This window comes from Cygnus atratus, chromosome 6, assembly GCF_013377495.2.
Source record: "Cygnus atratus isolate AKBS03 ecotype Queensland, Australia chromosome 6, CAtr_DNAZoo_HiC_assembly, whole genome shotgun sequence".
NCBI lineage: Eukaryota > Metazoa > Chordata > Aves > Anseriformes > Anatidae > Cygnus > Cygnus atratus.
Genome location: NC_066367.1, coordinates 13,169,835 through 13,187,051, shown reverse-complemented (window position 1 = coordinate 13,187,051; position 17,217 = coordinate 13,169,835). Strand labels below are relative to the sequence as shown.

General features: G+C 39.0%; 1 protein-coding gene across 6 annotated transcripts; it reads left to right on the top strand.

Annotated features, from left to right (window-relative positions):
• The first annotated feature begins 6 nt into the window (after window positions 1–6).
• Window positions 7–16,828, top strand: FASTKD2 (FAST kinase domains 2). Of its 6 annotated transcripts, none has more exons than XR_004781983.2 (14): window positions 7–76; window positions 324–1,091; window positions 1,482–1,585; window positions 2,876–2,984; window positions 3,994–4,117; window positions 5,919–6,058; window positions 6,332–6,504; window positions 6,895–7,058; window positions 8,053–8,274; window positions 9,135–9,219; window positions 10,260–10,374; window positions 10,822–10,918; window positions 11,615–12,717; window positions 14,148–16,828. XR_004781983.2 is itself a non-coding variant. In XM_050711567.1 (13 exons), the coding sequence occupies exons 2-12, from the start codon at window positions 405–407 to the stop codon at window positions 10,915–10,917; spliced, it is 2,019 nt and encodes a 672-aa protein (XP_050567524.1). In that variant the 5' UTR covers window positions 7–76; window positions 324–404; the 3' UTR covers window position 10,918; window positions 11,615–14,046. The 6 variants fall into 6 exon arrangements, 4 of the variants coding, with proteins under 4 accessions (XP_050567524.1, XP_035424292.1, XP_035424313.1 ...); XR_004781984.2 differs by having other exon boundaries at window positions 29–115; window positions 14,148–16,641; XM_050711567.1 differs by lacking the exon at window positions 14,148–16,828 and having other exon boundaries at window positions 11,615–14,046.
• The last annotated feature ends 389 nt before the right edge of the window (window positions 16,829–17,217 follow it).

Below are 17,217 nucleotides of genomic sequence, written 5' to 3'. Positions count from 1 at the left end.
GGCCCTCGGCGCGCGCCGTCCCCTCTCGCGAGGCTGGCGCAGGGCGGCCGGGCGGCATGGCGGCGCCGCGCGACGGGTAACGGCCGCCCGCGTGCCTGGGGCGGGCGAGAGGGGGGTAGGTGCCCAGCGCCCCGCCGAGGGGGGGCGGCCGGGGCGAGCCGGGCGTGTGGGGCGGAGCCGGGCAGCGGCCCTCTGGGTCCCCCTGCACAGCAGCTCCCGGGGGGGTTTGTCCCAAATGTTTTCCCTGCAGATTTACAGTTGAAGGTCTCCTCGCTGAGCTATGGCTTCCCTTTCAGATAAATGACTTTGTGCTCTCTTTCCAGGCTGGTTTCCGCAGGAGGAATTTCGTCGGGTCCCCTGTCTTGAGTTGGCACGTCAAATCCGTTCGTGAGACACTCATAAAAATGAATAATAAGATAAGTAACTTGTTGAACACAGTCAGGTGCTTGCGTAGGTGCGGTCCTGTGCTTGCTCCCAAGTACTCAGCCGCCACAAGAAAACACATTTCATGGGTTGGCAGGCACAAGGATCCCCTGGAAAATGTGAACTTCAGAAAATCCTTTCTAAATATTTTTCCCTCTCCACGTGGATCATCTCTTCGGTTTCTATCTCAAAAGGCAGATGTTTTTAGCACAGGTGACGAAATACAACCAGAGAAGAGTACGGAGGCTGTGGGGAGCGAGCAGGCTCCCCAGAGCTCCTTGGAATTGAAAAACTTGGAGGATGATTCTGAGGGCTTCAAGGCGAAGCCTGTTCTGGATCATAACGAACAATTCTTTAGTAGTCTCCGGAAATGCACTTGTCCTAGCGATGTGCTGGATTTGGCTTCAGAGTCTGCTGTTTCCGTTAAGCATTACACAAACTGTTTAACTACAGTATGGAGACTCCTCAAAAGCCTGTCTGAAGACCAGCAGCGTTATGAGAAGCAGCTGATCTTTGAGCACCCAGCCTTTGTCAAGCTTTGTCAGCACCTGCTGCGAGACTCCAGAAGGATGACACGGGCTGACCTGGTGTTCAGTCTGCATGCTGTGGTGAACCTCGGTGTTCCTCAGAACACTCTCCTAGTCCAGACTTTGTTGAGGGTATGCCAGGTGAGTATGAAAATCTCTCTTCAAAGTTCGGGCTGAAGTGTCAGGGTTAGTTTTGGGAGGCTGCCCAACATCAGAGAGATTTGGGTTACATCCCTGGTTTAATCTGATCTTCATTGGAAATTGGGCTCCCTTAGTTAATCTGTGTGTAATTGTAGTTTCTTCAATTTTTGAAACCACTGGCTGATTTCACATGGATTTAACTGAAAAATCATTACCCTTTTCAAATCAACTAAATGTGGCTGATGGGAGACCTTGTAGGACAATGGAGTCTTAGGAATTGACTTCTTGGGGGGAAGGCAGGATGGCAGGTGGAAGTTAAGAGTGGTCAGTTTTCTTCTCTGAAATTTTTACTGGTCTGAACTAATCTAACATTGTGAAACTCTTTAACAGGAAAAGCTCAATCAACTTGATAACCGGTGTATCTCGGTTTTGGCAACTACTTTAGCAGGGCTGGATAAAGACAAGAATGTGAGCGCTCTTCAAGCTGGATTACAGTGAGAAAAATACATTTTTCACGTGTTCTTGATATTTAAATATTGTATGAATGTATGTCTTATGTAAGTCATGGAGGGAATGTCTGTGCATAAAAGACATATTTTGGTTTTAGGATTTAGATGATTACATGAGATAACAGCTGTACATGACAGCGATTTTTGGCATTGTCTTTGCGGTTTCAAGTAGAAAGGCTTCTGATGGCATAGGAAGCTAGACCGCTCTGCAGCTGATACATATTCTGACTGCATTGCCACCACTGTTTTTTTGTGATGTTGGTCAAGTCCCTTTGCATATCTATGCCTCTGTTTTACCTGTGTGTAAAAAAGAGGTAATAAGGCTAGCTTAATTCATTAACTATTTTGATTTAACATGATGAAAAATGCTGTTCAAAAGCCAGGGACTATTTCCTTTGAGTTTAGTAAGGAAAAATTACAATGAAAACAAGTTTTGACTTCATCTTTTTATACAGCAAAGCCTTCTGTCTAGTGCTTTATCAGAATAACTTCTCTGGTTTTAATGATTTTCTCTAGACTGATGAGATGTATGTGGGTAACTGATCTGCTTACACCCATGAGCTTGTTTTTACAGAGGCTGTCACAAAACTTGAAATAGATTAGTACTTTTGGTCCCAAGTCAGGTCCTGCTTTGAAAAGGTGGACGTGCTAGTGATACAGAAAGAGCAGGTTGTCCTGTAAGCTCGGGAACGCAGTTCTTGTAGGTTAGTGGAAAGCAGGGGAAAACAGAAACTCCTTCATCACATACTTATGATTCCTCTGTTCTATGATACCCCCTTCTGTTCCTGCAGCTCACAGCACAGCTTGTTCATTTTTTTTTCCTCACTTGCTCCAGGTCATTGTCAATGTCCATTCCCAAGTTTCCAGTCTGTTTCAGAACTTGTCTCCATCTCGATGATTCTATGATAAAAACGTGCAATGTTTTCTGCAGAAAAGTGTTAATTCCATGAGGCTTAACAGCACTCACATCTGCGCAGTCACTTGTAGTCTGGGCAGGTGACCCTAGTGTTCAGAATGTGTCAGGGACAACACTTATGTATCAGGAAACATTAAGAAACCATGTATTTATACCAATATAATTATTTCCATATGGGTAAACATCTGTGCTGCAGCTACATCACGTAAAGTTGTGCCAGCCTTGCAAAAGTAGGCAGGAGACGAGCAGGGAATAAGCTGTAACTTGGGAGCGTATCGGTGAGGGAGAATGGGGGTACATACCAGTTTCTGCTGAAACAAGGAAACCATCTCAAGGCCTTGCATTTCTTTCTTCATCAGATTACTAGCGGAGCAGCGAATCCCAAGTATCGGAGACATCTTTATACTGCAAAACCTGATGAAATGCATGGGAAAAGATGCTCCAGTCTTTCTGAAAAAGAAATTAGAGGTGAACTTGGCTGAGGGCTCATTTTTACTTCCACAAAGCCTGTGCTCTTGCGTTGTTTTATGAACTGCGTATGGTTCTTTCCAGATGCACAAAGAGAATGTATAATACAAAAGTTAACTGCATTTGCTATATGAATCATAGTCCAGCTATATTTGCAAGAGGAACTTAAATTTGGAGCTGGGAATATCACTGCGTGAAAGGGGGCAGGAAGCAATGGAGATGGTATAAAAGGAGTTGAGACAGTAAATTAGCAGTGCCTTCACCTTTTGTTTGGGTTGGCCAGATGATATTTCATAGAAGCACTTACAGGCTGTTCTGTGATTCCCTTGCCCAACCTGTGGCTGGAAAACTGACGAAATACTGTGTAATTTCTATTGTAGATGCATTTTGTATTTACCCGTTAATAGACATGCAGTAAGAATATTGCATTTTAACAACCAGTAAAGCTAAACTCTGTAGTCTCATTTCTACTGTCACTTATATCAGTTTAACTGCTGCTTCTGTAAATGAAGTCCGTTCTGCGCCATCATCTGTGCCTCTGTTCACATTAGTAGCTGGGTGTTTGTATTAAAGATCTGCCACTCAGTGTGCTGTTGGATCGTGCTGAAAGCTTACAGCTCTTGCACATGTCCAAAATAGTAACTGCAGTCATATAAAGTAAATCAACTGTGCTAATTATATTTCTGCTGCTTTTTTAAGAGTTAGTATATGGTGTCATAGTATTTGGAAGTAAGTTTTACTGAGTCTTCTTTAAAAAAAAATCCATACAAAGGCAAATTGCTGGGAAATGACATAGTGACCCAGCTAGAGAACACTTGATCTCTTCTGATTGTGTATTGGGAATTTGAAAGAAGTTACTTTATGCTTTTGCTTTTTGTTGCTCCTTTTTCTTTCATTTAAGTCTGGACAGGCTAATGAATTTGGGAAAGTTTTGGTGAAGATTCCTTCACAATAAAGCGGTGGTAACATGTGAAGAACAAAGGATTTAATAAACTCTAATTCACTTTAGATGGCAGTTTTGAAAGAGATTGACCACCTGACTTACCTAAACGCTCGGCGTGTGTTTTTGGGTCTTGTTGCAATGAATTATTGTTCCATTCCGATCCTGAATGCCTGCAGTAAAAAGATCCAGGGTAAGAAAAAAATGTTTATTAAATCTCCCTTCCTTACACCAAATTCTTCCCTTTCATGTCCCTTTCCTAATTTTCTTTAAAATTCAGGAAGTATCTTTGCTTTACAGAAGGGAATAGTAACGTGGAGTCATTTGACAAGTGGCAAGACAGAAAATTAGTGATGGATAATGAAAACAAATAGTTCTTGCATTCTGTACCCTTTATAACATTTCCCTGAATATATATTTTTCTTTGTTTTTCTTCTGAATGCATTATTTAGGAAAAAGAACTGAATGCTAGAAGTAAAAAGTAGATTTCAGATAAGCTTTTAAAACAAATCTGAATTAGAAATAGATGAGTGGTCTGATGCGATTAGTTGACCAACTGAAGGGAACATAGTGTTTCCCTGATTAACTGGTTTTCAATATTGAATGCTGCTTTATCTAGCTGACCCCATGCTGCAGTACAGAAAAAAAATAAACGAAAGGTAATACTCTCACCTCTCTCCAACCTTTGCAATGCATTTCCTGAGTATATGTAGTCAGTACATATTGATTCACACTTAAAATACGTGTGTGTCTCAAAAACCAGTAAGATATCAAAACAACATTCTTAATATTTAGGAAACAAGAATGTTTAGGCTGTTTGTACAGTCTTTATTTGTCCTGATGTTCATGTGTGTTAGGACACAGTCTTTAATTACATATAGTGGCTTCTACCACAGGACTCATGCCATGCTCAGATGCAGGCTACATGGCATGCATAGAGTAAGCAGCTACTCAGTGCTTTTTTCTGCACTTTTTTAGTGCATATCGTCAGGACTTACATGCTGTACATTGTGCTCTGGGCACAGTCATTTATTTCTTGACAGAAGTAACCCCTTCTAGAGTCTGGAGATGGAACAGGAAGAGGAGGGAGGGTTATCCATTGGGTAAGGGAATTTTCCAGCATGTTTTCCAAGTCCTGTGCTGTTGCTGGGGCTTTCAAGAAAGTAGCACCCTCTTCCATATCTCAGGACCTGAGCATAATTGTAGTAACCGTGTGTTTCATAAATTGAGTTAGTTTTTGCAGCAGTGAGGAGATGACCCAGTGGTGATATTAGTTTTCTAATTACACAGAGGAGAGATTCAGGTCAAAGTGTCCAGTAACACGAGATTCCTTTGATCTGTTTTCTTTAAGAATACCTAGCATTACCAATCGCTGAATTTGATGCACAGATTTCATTGGCTTCAATTGCTGTTGTCAGCACTGAGCACCTGAAGAAATGAGGTAACAGTGTTTCATACTAAGCCTGGAAAATCACTGAGCCACAACTCACCAGGAGAGTTGAATTCATTTATTTTCCTACTATCATCTTGAGTCTTCGGGGAGAAGAAACAAAGTCTAGTTGTAGCTGTGCATTTTTTCACCTGCAGTCGCTGTCTTTCAGGACATGCATGTCACTCACTGAAGCAAACAAGGCAGGATGTTCTAGAGAGAGCATTGTTCTTGGTACTTAATCTTCAACTCAGGAGTAGGTCCATCTTGTGTGGCAAATGAAGTAGCAGTGCTGTGCTACAGGTCTGTTGTGATCTGGTACTCAATCTGTGTCATTATGCTCATGTGCCAGGAGGTTATGTTAAGGTTTTCCAGGCTGACGTGCTAGTGCTTCATTGCTTGATAGCCTCAGTGCTTTTTAGAAATAGACACACATTTATGGTTTCTTGCAGTTCTGTAAAACCAAATCGGAAAAAAATGTAAATTTCATCATGTGCCACAGTGCCTCCAACCTACAGCTCCCTTTGCTTTGTATCATTTGTTCTTTTTTGCTTTTCTGTTACAGAGAATATTCATGATGCTCGATTTTGGCATTTAATTCTTATTCTGGAAGCTTGTCACAATCTCCAGTACCGTAATGTAAAACTGTTTTCAACAGTAGCAGACTATGTTAATTCCATTGTCTGCATTTTGGACAAAAAACAGGTGAGTTTGAGACCAAATAATTTATAGTAGTAGCAGTAGAATAGGCAGTTTCTGGTGCTTTCCATGTTACCCTTTTAGGAATACCATTCTGATGAAGTTCGTACAGTTAAATTTTTAAAATGCTCTTCTATCTATTGACTTACAGAATAAATAAATAACGGGAATGTTATGGTTTGAAAAGTTTGCTTTCATTAAAAATGCCTTTTATGAAAACAAAATGTAAGATCCACTTTACTAGCTCTCTTGACCTTATAAAAATGCGTTTTGTTTCAGATTATCCTTTTTCTGTCTGCCTTCGAGATACTTGGCTTTCAGCCCAGTGAATTGATGGGTGTTTTTGCTGAGAAGGTGACAGCAGACTCTGAATTCCTGGACTTGAAAAGCCTTTTGATTGTTCTCCGAGTGTATTCACGACTCAACTACCTTCCCAAAGGCCAACATCATTTGTAGGTTTTCATTTGAGAATGCCTGATGTTATGTTGTCATGAATAGAGTAATATATGGAAATGTATGGAATGGCAACTGGTATTTGATATTAGTTGTGAAAAAATCCATAGTCCTGTTTTATTAATCTATAAGGTAAATTTTCTTTTAGCATTTTTTTCTATATAGGATTTCTTTTCTGAAACTGAAAATGGATATGTTCTTGGTTCTAGACCGATAAAGGTACTAACTCTGTTGATAGGTAGCTGTAGCCTCAAAGAAGATTCTAAAGCTAATGTTGGATTACTCGACATGTGATTGTACAAGACAATAAAATTTACTAGCACATAGTTTTATTTGAAATCCATTGTAGTCTTGTATATTTAGATACTTTTCTTCTGCTTTTGGAAAAGGTTTTTTGAGACTCTTCAGAGCTGCTTGAATAAGTACCTTCCCCAGATTTCCAACACAGAACTGCTGAAGGCAGTGTATTCACTTTGCATCTTAGGATACCTTCCTCATCGTGCACTTGATCAGCTGCTGCAAAAGGAGAGCTACGAAGGACTTCTACCGTCAGGTTAGGCTTTACTTTGTCGTGTTCCTTTTCTTTAAAAGGACAGTCTGCCTACCTAAATAATTTTTTATAATTGTGTTAAAGTTTATAACTTAAAGAAGGCAAACACGATTAATATTGAAGTTCACAAGAAAAAGCTGATGTAGTAACGGTGATTTAAGTGACACCTTAGTCTCTAATTATGCACTAGGGCATCTGGTTTATTGTCCTGGGCCTCATGGTGGCAACTGTTTAATTAATAGTTCGTGCACAGAGGTGAACGTGAGATTGGTGGAAATGGTAGAAACGTGTTAAGAGCTAGGGGTTCTTTGTTCAACAGATGTTCAGACATTTTTAAAAACACAGGAAATCTTAAGCTTTATAAACCAACTTCAGCACCTGGAATCATGAGTAGAATTTTATTTTGACTGCTCGGAGTTACTATGAGGAATTTGGAACACTGTTGTAGAATTTGGTTTCCACGTTACATTTCTCTACAGTGAGTAGTGTAGTTTATCAGAGTAGGAATTCAGCGCAGAGTAAAAGTGACTTGATATTGAGCCTCCTTTGACTGAACCTGAAAGCTGTAACTGGTTAGTTTGGGAAGGCTAGTACTCTTAAAACACAGTTTCAAAATTATGGCTAAAGTCTGATATCCCTTTGTTTTATAAATAGTCTTCTACTGTCTGGATTTTACAAATGACCTGTATGCATGCTCTCGTTCCATGTTCTTAAGGCTTCTGTAGTAACTGATGGCAGGCACAGAGATGTGTTACTGTAGAGGGGAAAGACTGGATAAATGGGAAGGTACCAGCTGTAGACTTTACTATTTTAGTTAGTGAATTGACAGTGTATATTTAAAAGAATATTGAAGATAATAAAAATCATTGGGAAAAAAAATTGGAGTTTGACTCCTATATTGAAATTCATTTGCTCTGAAGAGACTGTAAATGGTAACAAAATGAAAAGTTCTGAGAGATGATACTTAGGCTGCAATATTTTTTGTATTCTTTTTCAGGTGATCTTTACAAAGAAAAAAAGGAAATGATGCTTCGCTGTGTGAGGACATGTATGGAACTTGATAGCCCTTCCTTCACAAAGCCTGCATTTGTGCCAACTGAGAATTTCTCCTCATTAGTATCTCTTAATCTCAGAAAGGCTCGGGAGGCACTGCTGGAACTTCTGGGAGATGAGAATATGTTTCGGCAAAATGTTCAGCTGCCATATAAATATCATATTGGTATGAAGACGAATTAATATCATATTATTTTTAATGTAGATTTATAATCCCTAAAATAATAAGGTGGTAACAAATTTGCATAGCGTACAGGTGATTAAAAGATAATTTTTGTAAGGCAGTCGTTTAAAAAATTATATCCTTGATTGTTGAATTTATTTTGTAGGATGCTTCTGTAAAGTCAGTTTACTGAAATTTTATGATTGCTTTTATTTACAAAACTGCTTTGGACTTCTTGTCAAGCATTAGCGAGCAGATTTTAACTGCACGTAAATCCAGTATGGCCAACTGTTTTAGACAGTTGACATCTTAGTATTAAACCTGGAATAAAATGAAACGGTGGCCTTCTTTTGTTCTGACTTGTTTCTTCTCTAAAACTCTGGATAATGTTTGATTTCTACTTTCATTTATGAAATGGGATATGATCTTGACAGGTGATCATTTGTAACATTTAGTTTCTTTTATATTTTGATGTTGTTTATTCTTATGCCAGCCACCCAGATAACCGATTTTCTTGTGATATTTGTAATAGTTTTCTTCCTAAATATTTCTAACTGGGGATCAGATTACAGGAAAATCTGAGTAGGTATGATGGACTCTGATCAAAACGAGTTTCTTTATGAGAGTGAATCATATTTTAAACTTACATCCACAGTTTCTAAAAACACTTTTTTTCTTGGAGATGTGCAAGCTTTAGCAGTTTATATTGGTTGCAGGGAGAGAAAAGCGATCAGTAATGTGCAAATTACAAGAGAACAGTAATTAGAAACACAGCAGTGACAGTGTCTGATAACTTTTTCAAATGAGCTACATAGAATATTAATTGTAACCTCTTGTAATGTTTATTGTTGTTTTGTTTTCAGATTTTGAAATCAGGATGGATTCAGACAGAAAGAAAGTGCTCCCAGTAACTGCAACAGATAATCATGCTGACACAAGCGTTCAAAGGTGTCTTTTTTGACTGGCTATTTTTTCTAGTAGGCTAGTTTTGTTTATATGTACTCTATGCACTTATGATTTCTACTGATTTGCAGAAGCAAAGTAGATAACTTGTTATTTGTGCTCCCAGAAATCGCCATGCATGCTAGTTCAGAATAACACCTCATCCAGCTCGCTAACTTCTAATAGAGACTAAAAAAAATTACATGCCAGAGAAAGAGGCAGGAAACCTCACAGTTCGGATAATCTTAACCTCCTGCAATGGATACAAATTTTGAAGTATGATTAAAATCCCTTCCAAAAAATTAGTACATTATGATTGTAAAATTCCAAGCATTACTGTGTCCAATTAAAAATTCAGTTATTCTCTTATGTCTCCAAAATTTGCATCCCAATGGTATGTTTTAGCAATGAATTCAGCTGCTGAAATACAATTTGAATAAAATGCACCATCATGACCATGCTTTAGGTGATAATTTTAATCTTGTGTGAAAAAAATGACCTCTCACTAAATGAAGTAGGACGTACATTGATTAAGTAAGCCTTAACTAGAATTGGGTAATGCTTAAATTTGTGTGCTGGGTCTCACTGCACAGGAACATATTTTGTGTAGTTTGCTTTTTGAGAAAAAGAGAGCTAGTCAATTGAGTAACAGAAACTCACTGTCAGGTTTTCAAAGCATTCAGCTTTCCTTACCCTTCCAAGTAGGTTTCATGGCAGGAAGTAACTGATCTTGAATATTAGCAAAGGATCAAAGTAAATGCACAAGCTGTCAAAATAAAGTAGAATTTGGAATGATCTATTTCCTTCCCATTATGGGGGAAGTGGATGTCTAAGGACTTAATTCTGCTGTAGTAGTTTGAGTAGATGCTAGCACTTGGGTGAAGCTCACCGAAGATGAGAGGGTCTAAATTAATTAAGTCTGGAGAAAGAAAAGGATAATGAAATTTGTGCAGTCCTGATATTTTGCCTACCGGAAAGACAGCTCTATATTCTGCAATGTTGAAGGACGTCACTGAATCATTGTCTTAAACTCTTCTTGTTTGTAGATTGGCGTTTCTCTTTGTTCCTGTGTCTGCATTTTGTTTGGGTACAACACACCCCCAAGGGAAGCTTGCAATGAAGAAGCGGCATCTAAATAAATTGGGCTATCATGTGATTCTGGTAAGAGTCCTGTTATTTTCTCTGTTTAGGTCCTTTTATCAGCACAGTGATGAGTATGTTTGTTTGGCAGAACAGGGCCTGTAGGGACTGATGAGCTTTCTCCAGAGTGATAACTGCATAGCATATCTGCTTTTACAAGGTGGTGATTGTGTCAGAAAGCACAGAGGAGCTCTAAAAGACAAACTACCACTTAACATTGTCAGTGAAATAAATGTTACCATAGCTCAGGGAAAAAAAAAGTCAAGCCGCTGAATTGTTTGTACCTAAAAACCTGTGTGACTTTGGCTTATTTCTGTTTTTTACAGAATGAATGATTCAAATTAACATGTTTTTCAAAATAAAGCAAATCCCTATGACTGTCCCATCATTGAATGTTTTGTTTATGGGACAGACTAGTTTGCTAAAGACACAAGAAATAATGTACCCTTTCCTTTTCCTTTTCTACAGGTTCTGAATAAGAAGTTTCAGGAAATGACAAATGAAGATGCAGTTGAGTTTTTAAAAGGAAAAATCTATTCTGAAAATGCTTCCCCTATCTTATAAAGTAAGTGTGCCTGATAATAATAAAAGTAAACCAACAACTTTGTGTCTCTCTCTTTTTTTTTTTTCCTGCTTAACTAACAGACTGATTTTAATGGAAGAGAGAAGCATTTTTTTCTGCACAACTGCATGCCCCAAAGTATTTCAGGTTGAGAAGTTTGTAAAGCCAACAATGTCTGCTGGTAGTGGTGGTTTTCTTTAGTGGAAACAACTACTTGATTAATCTGAAAAGCATCCTGGCATCTATCACTGTTGAAATTTCTTAACTTTATTGTTATTTCTGCACCTCTCATGCCCCAAATGAAACTTCTCTCTCCTCTTGAGCTGGGTCAGAAAAAGGAAGCAACTATTTCAAGTGGTGTTGGAACCTGGCCTACAAACAAGCACTAGCGGGATTCCCTCCAACATCCAGTCCCCTTCATCCCCTGCATTAATCCTTACGCAGAGCTCTAGCAAGTAACTAAGCCTATGGGATGTATTTAAAAAATCCAGAGTTATGTGAAAAGTTCCTAAGAAATCAACCTCACTCAATTTTCAGAAGTTTAGGACAAAAATGGTTCCATGAGCTGTATGCTTATTCTTTTGAACCTGTTGCTCCACTGCTACTGTAATAGATTTTGAGGCTTCTGACCACAAGATTACAGGTCTGTCACATCCTTATAAACTGACTCTTGCTCTCCCTTTCTGATTGTCTCCACAGCTATTTAAAGAGATTTTACAATACTCAGGTTTGTTCATTACATATTGTGATGCACCTCTACTACTAAAAGGTAAAATGATAGCATGGTGGAATTTATTATATTGGCAGAGGCCTACAAGTTCAAAACAGCTTTAGGAGTTTGAGCTCAAAGAACATAGAGAACTGGTACATCTTTTCTGTTCTTGATAATTTACTGATTTTTTTTTTTTTACTGATTTTTTCTTGATATTTACTGGTAAAACCCATTTGTTGCACTAGAATTACTGGAGTACTTAGCAAGAGCATTACAATGTTTGGACTTACATACATTTGCCAAGAACAGGTCGCTTGTTTCTGCTGTACAATCAGATCTTCAGCCATAATTTTGCTCTACCATAACCACAGCCAAATTGGCATGAAGGGAAACAGCAATACTTACTACAGTGACCGCACGTTACCTAATGGTGGTGCCCTTGCTTCACTTGATAAGCTACAAGTATGTTCTTTGTCTTTCTGAAGTAGCATGCATGTATGGATAAGGTATTACAATAATGAAATAAGGTCAAAAAGAATGCTTAAAAAAATTCACTGTGCAATTTCTTGCAGAACATGTAGATAACAGTATGGTGCACATTTATGAAGGAAACCAACTAAAAAGCATCACAGTCTGGCATAAAAAGCATAGAGTGTTGTTCAGCATTTCAATCTCTGAAATACAGCAAGTGCTGAAAAACAGATTTTTTTGCAATTGTAAAACTTAACCAGATCAGAGTTAATCTGCTTAACTTGATGTGAAGTTTATCATGCCTCTTTTTTTATCTGCTACTTTAAGGAAGTATTGTCTGCATGAACTCATCTGTAAAGCAGAATGGTGAGGGCCATTCTGATTTTCTGAGCTAGCCAACTGACTCATGGTCTTTGGCCAGCACTGAAGGAGGTGTGAAATATTCTTGTCCGTGCTGGAGTGCTGGGTGGTGCTCAGACCTGTGTTTGAGACAGTATTTGATTCTGTTCAAAGGTGAAGCCTTGCAAACCAAGCTACTACAGTGTCAGCTGCAGCTCTCACCTGGTCTGGGGAACTGCTGTTTCTGCTTCAGGCTTTCCAGTCAGGTTCTCAGTAGCAGGTACGTAGCTCCTTCTGTTCAGGGACAAAACAGCAGGCAGGAAAGTATCTCTAGGGTACCAGCAGCCTGGACAGAGTTAGCCAACTGTGAGCACGCAATGGCATACAAAAAATTAGTTGATTATTTTCTTTTGTTTTTTAAACATCTTGTAAGTGTATGGACACTTACACAAGCAGAATGATGGAAGTGTAGTCCACCGTAATGATCACCTTGCTTACTAAAATATCTTGCTTTACACTACCATAATAATTGATTATTGTCACCTACACTGCTTCATAGTTCCAAGCAATACAATAGCTGCTGCCAGAGACTTAGGAGCTGCAGGTTACTTCAATCATTACTCCCATTAAAAAGCTACTCTGCTGCAATGACGGAAATACCCTGATTTCTCAGGAGTCTGATTCATGCAGTAAGGAAGATCTGATTCCCTAGTGTGTGTGACAGAATGTATTTAGAACATTCTCCTCTCCTTCCCTGAATCATGCTTATTAAAGTTAGTGGTAGACTGGCAATGAAGATAGCAATGATTTTGCTTTGGGTTTTGTCACTGCATGGACTGCTCAGTATAAAAGCTGCAAAATCCCCTTTTTTTGGGCTAAACATTTATTTAGCGGACCTGACAGTGAGGCTAACAGGGGTGCAAGCTTCACCTTTTTTTTTTTATACATCATTTTTACAGTCTGCCTGCAGACTCAGGCAGGCATGTGTTTCTAACCTGTATTCACACTTAGAACACATTGTAAGTACAGTAGCTGGAAATTTTTTCTGAACAAGGAATGGGGAACCTGGAAGCTGAATTTGGCTTTATTTTATAGAGCCTAGGAGCGTACCTCATTAACAGAGGGAAAACAGATACCTGCTGTGGTGTTTGACTCACTAAAGGTATTTTAGGGGTACATCCAATCTAGCATGGCCAAAGGTTCTCAACCCCATGTAAAGTGAAAGTAGATCATTTACTAAGTAAACTAAATTGCTTGCTAATCTTCAATGAATTGAAGGCTAATTAAAGAAGAGATAGCAAGTATACAGCTTAGAGTAATTATGTAGCAGTGACTAAAAGATAGTACACTCAGTTGCATAAAGCAACCATTTGACCAGACTCATATGAAGACAGCATATTTTATCCTGGGCTGTAAGGAAGTCTGAAAAGAGGATCCACAAAAAAAACTCCTTTCATTCTGAGCTATGAAATACCTGATTTGAGTACCTGTACTGCTAATCTCAAAGAAAAAGATACTACCTGTTATTCCTGTTTTTTTTACATGCTCTATTATACCTTTTTTTGATTCATAAATCTTATCTTGTTACAAAACAATAAAATGCAATGATAAAGCTGGCTTATCTTTTTTGGTTTGGTTTATATTTTTCAGTGAATAAGCATAAACAATAAGCAATTAATGAATAAGTGTTTTGCCCTTTGAATTCTTCAGATCACTTGAAGGACATCCACATACAAAAGGGTGACAAGCTCAGACCACTGTCATGTATCACACAATCAAGACGAAAACATTGTGGGAAGAACTTACAAGTTATATAGCAAACTTCACTGGCTCAGGGATAACGTTAACCACTGCAGGATGTATGAACAGATCTAAAATGAGAGCGTGAAACAGGAAGGCAGAAGATGTGTGCTGCAAGGGTCAAGAAGGCTCTTGCATGAACAGAAAATAAACTAGTACCATCTGAGCAAAAATGAAACAAAGTTTGTTAAGTAATGCAGAATGAGAACAGCAAGGGTCTGGAAAATAAAACACAAGCAGCTGGATTTGCAGACCTCGATGACCTGTGTTCCTCTGCTGCTTGGATTTGCTTATGTCTGAAAACACATTTGAGCCCTAACTCCAGTCTTTTCAGGGGTATGAAATATCTCAATCACTCAGCCGCTCATTCATGTGAAACGTCCAGGAACTCTCCTTAAAACTTCCACTTTGCTCTCAAACTGGCCAAGAGGTTCAAAAATGACTGGGAAAGAGGGACTGAGTGCATTGGAATAGCTTGATTTTTGTTAAGGACATCAGCATTTAAATAAACCTTGGAATTAGGGAATGAAAGTCTGTTTCTCAGGTATTGCAACTGTTTCTGCATATGCAAGAGGTTAAATAATGCTCTGTATGCAGAGGCCAAAAGATGTGTCTATTGTCAATTCCTAAAGTGAAGAAAATTTTAATATCCAGAGCTGATACTAAGATTTCCCTCTAAAGCTTGTTTTGTTAGTCACCACTGCAACAGGAATGATTTTTTATTGCTATTTGTTAACGCTAAGTTATTCCCATTCCATGTGAATCTCACAGCACACAAGCTGGCATGAGTGAGGTCTCAGTTTCAGTTACTCTTTGCTGGCAGGAAAATATCTGAACTCAAGAAGAATTGCAGATGTTATGTAGAACTCAGAAAAGGTGGAGTATTTACTCCAAGGCCAAATGTGCTGAAATTAGTTATCTCTGAACAAAAGCAGAGCCAGTAAAAAAACAGCAATGGAATATGATGGTTATCTGTCATTCTCTACGGACATACTTTTAAAGCAATTATGATATTTAAGCACACGTTTTACTGAACATGTAATCCTGTGTTTCTGTTCTTTGCTAGTGACCATAGCTGCTTTAGAAGTTCTGCATTGTTCTTCTCTTTTATGTGATGCCAATGTAATGGGTTGCTGTATTCAAGATCTGTCCTTCTAGCAGCAGCAGTTTTTTGCTTTCTTTCACTATTTCTGGATAATGGCAGTATGGAGTGAAAGCATGAATGTGGTTAATACTGTAAATAACAGCCCAGGAACAAGAAGGATAACCTGTCTTTGGGTCTGCAGCAAGTCCTTGTGTCCAGAGACAACCAGTGACAACATCCATTTCATCCTGTTTCCTCTTTTTGAAAATATTCCCATACTATACTGCAATAACATTGTTGCCATGGCACCCATCAAAACCCAGATATGCTCCTGCTTTAACGTAGCAAGATGCAAATTTTGATAAGAGGAGAATTTCTTTTCATTTTTCACTGCTATAGGTATAGGATTCTATCCATGCCTCCAGACAGATGCAATTTACTAAACACTCTTTGTTATTTCTGAATACATGCCATGCATTATTCTTATCAGTTCAACCCACAAAGGGTTCCTGCTAAATTTTCTGTACTTGCCTGTTTGATTTTCATGGTACAGATTCCTCTATGTATGTCATCTGCACTCGACCACCCTTTAGAAAGGTGGGGAAGTGTGGGGGAAAAGGGGGAGTGGCTCATCAGCTGGTTTAAATTGAAGTCAGTGCATCACAGCAATATACACCAGCTGAGGTTCTGGTTCTACATCTTCAAAGGAGAAAACTTGAACTGATATGCAAGCCGTTTTCTTCTTCTGCAACAGAGAACAGCTGGTGAATCTGACTCTGACTGTATGCAGCCTAGTGTAAATAGTGGTAATTGCCACTGAAGTCTTGATTTGTACTGATAGAGTTGGTTGTGGAAGAGATTATATGTGTGTATGTTCAGACTTTATTGCACACAACAGCTAGGGAGGGAGAAGAGTCTGGAGCCCACATCTGAAGTCATGTTGATCACGTCATAAAAGAATATTTAAAGTGTATTTATTAAAGACAAATATTGTGTTCCTGCTTGCCCTTTGTGCTGGCTCAGCAGTTAGATATCAGCTTTAGTGGAATGACAGACAGTTCTGTGACAAAGGCAATTCTCTGGAAAGTACAAAGGCAACCTAAACCCCTTGTATGCTGGGGTGTGTGAGGTAAGAAGAGGGTAAAGATTGCTAATGCGTTTGTCTCTGTTGTCTTAGAACATGTTCCATTCTGTGAATGAGTGATTTGCTCAAGGGACATACTCTCTGCTAAATGAATCTTCATTCTGGGTCACTTTTGTATAAATGTAAGGAAAATGATGGAGATCTGAAAAGTTAAGCTGGCAAAAAATAAATGTGTTTGGAGATTTCCTCTGTACCAGTCTATGCTGAAGGAACAGTACAAAACGATGAATGCTTCACTGATGTCAGCAAGATTTCATTCTCAGTAGAGTCAGCACTCCCCCTAAAAGGTACTACTGAGGTGGATGAAGGTTGGTATGATTTCTGGTTATGCAGAATAAAAAGAGAACTTTACCATCTTTTTGTTTCTGCTGTTACTTGCTATTCATTTGCCTAACCTAACGGCTCAGTATTTGAAGGAGGAAAAAAGAGGAGAACAACAATAAAGGTATCAAAACCACCTTATCTGAACAGAGAATAGGAACATCTGGCACCAAGGCATTAGGTGGAGACATGGGCAGTCTGAGTTCAGCTCCCTGTTTGCCATCACTTATCTGTTTGATCATGGGCAAGTTACTTAGGAGGATCTCATGGCACAACCAGGGACCTGTCATTTGCACCCATTGTGGGTGTGCCATGACACCAAGGAATGTCCTGGTTGCCAACAGAGGTAATAATCACAGCCCAGCCCGGTGCCTGTGCTCCCATCTGTATAATGAGGATGTCCCAACGTCAAGACGCTTGGATTTGTTTGC

Bases quoted from the DNA above. Each gene is read 5' to 3' on its own strand.
- FASTKD2 (XM_035568420.2), top strand. From the start codon at position 405: ATGAATAATAAGATAAGTAACTTGTTGAACACAGTCAGGTGCTTGCGT. The intron at 1,092-1,481 runs GTGAGTATGAAA...ACTCTTTAACAG, and splicing joins CTTTGTTGAGGGTATGCCAG to GAAAAGCTCAATCAACTTGA. The intron at 10,375-10,821 runs GTAAGAGTCCTG...CCTTTTCTACAG, and splicing joins TGGGCTATCATGTGATTCTG to GTTCTGAATAAGAAGTTTCA.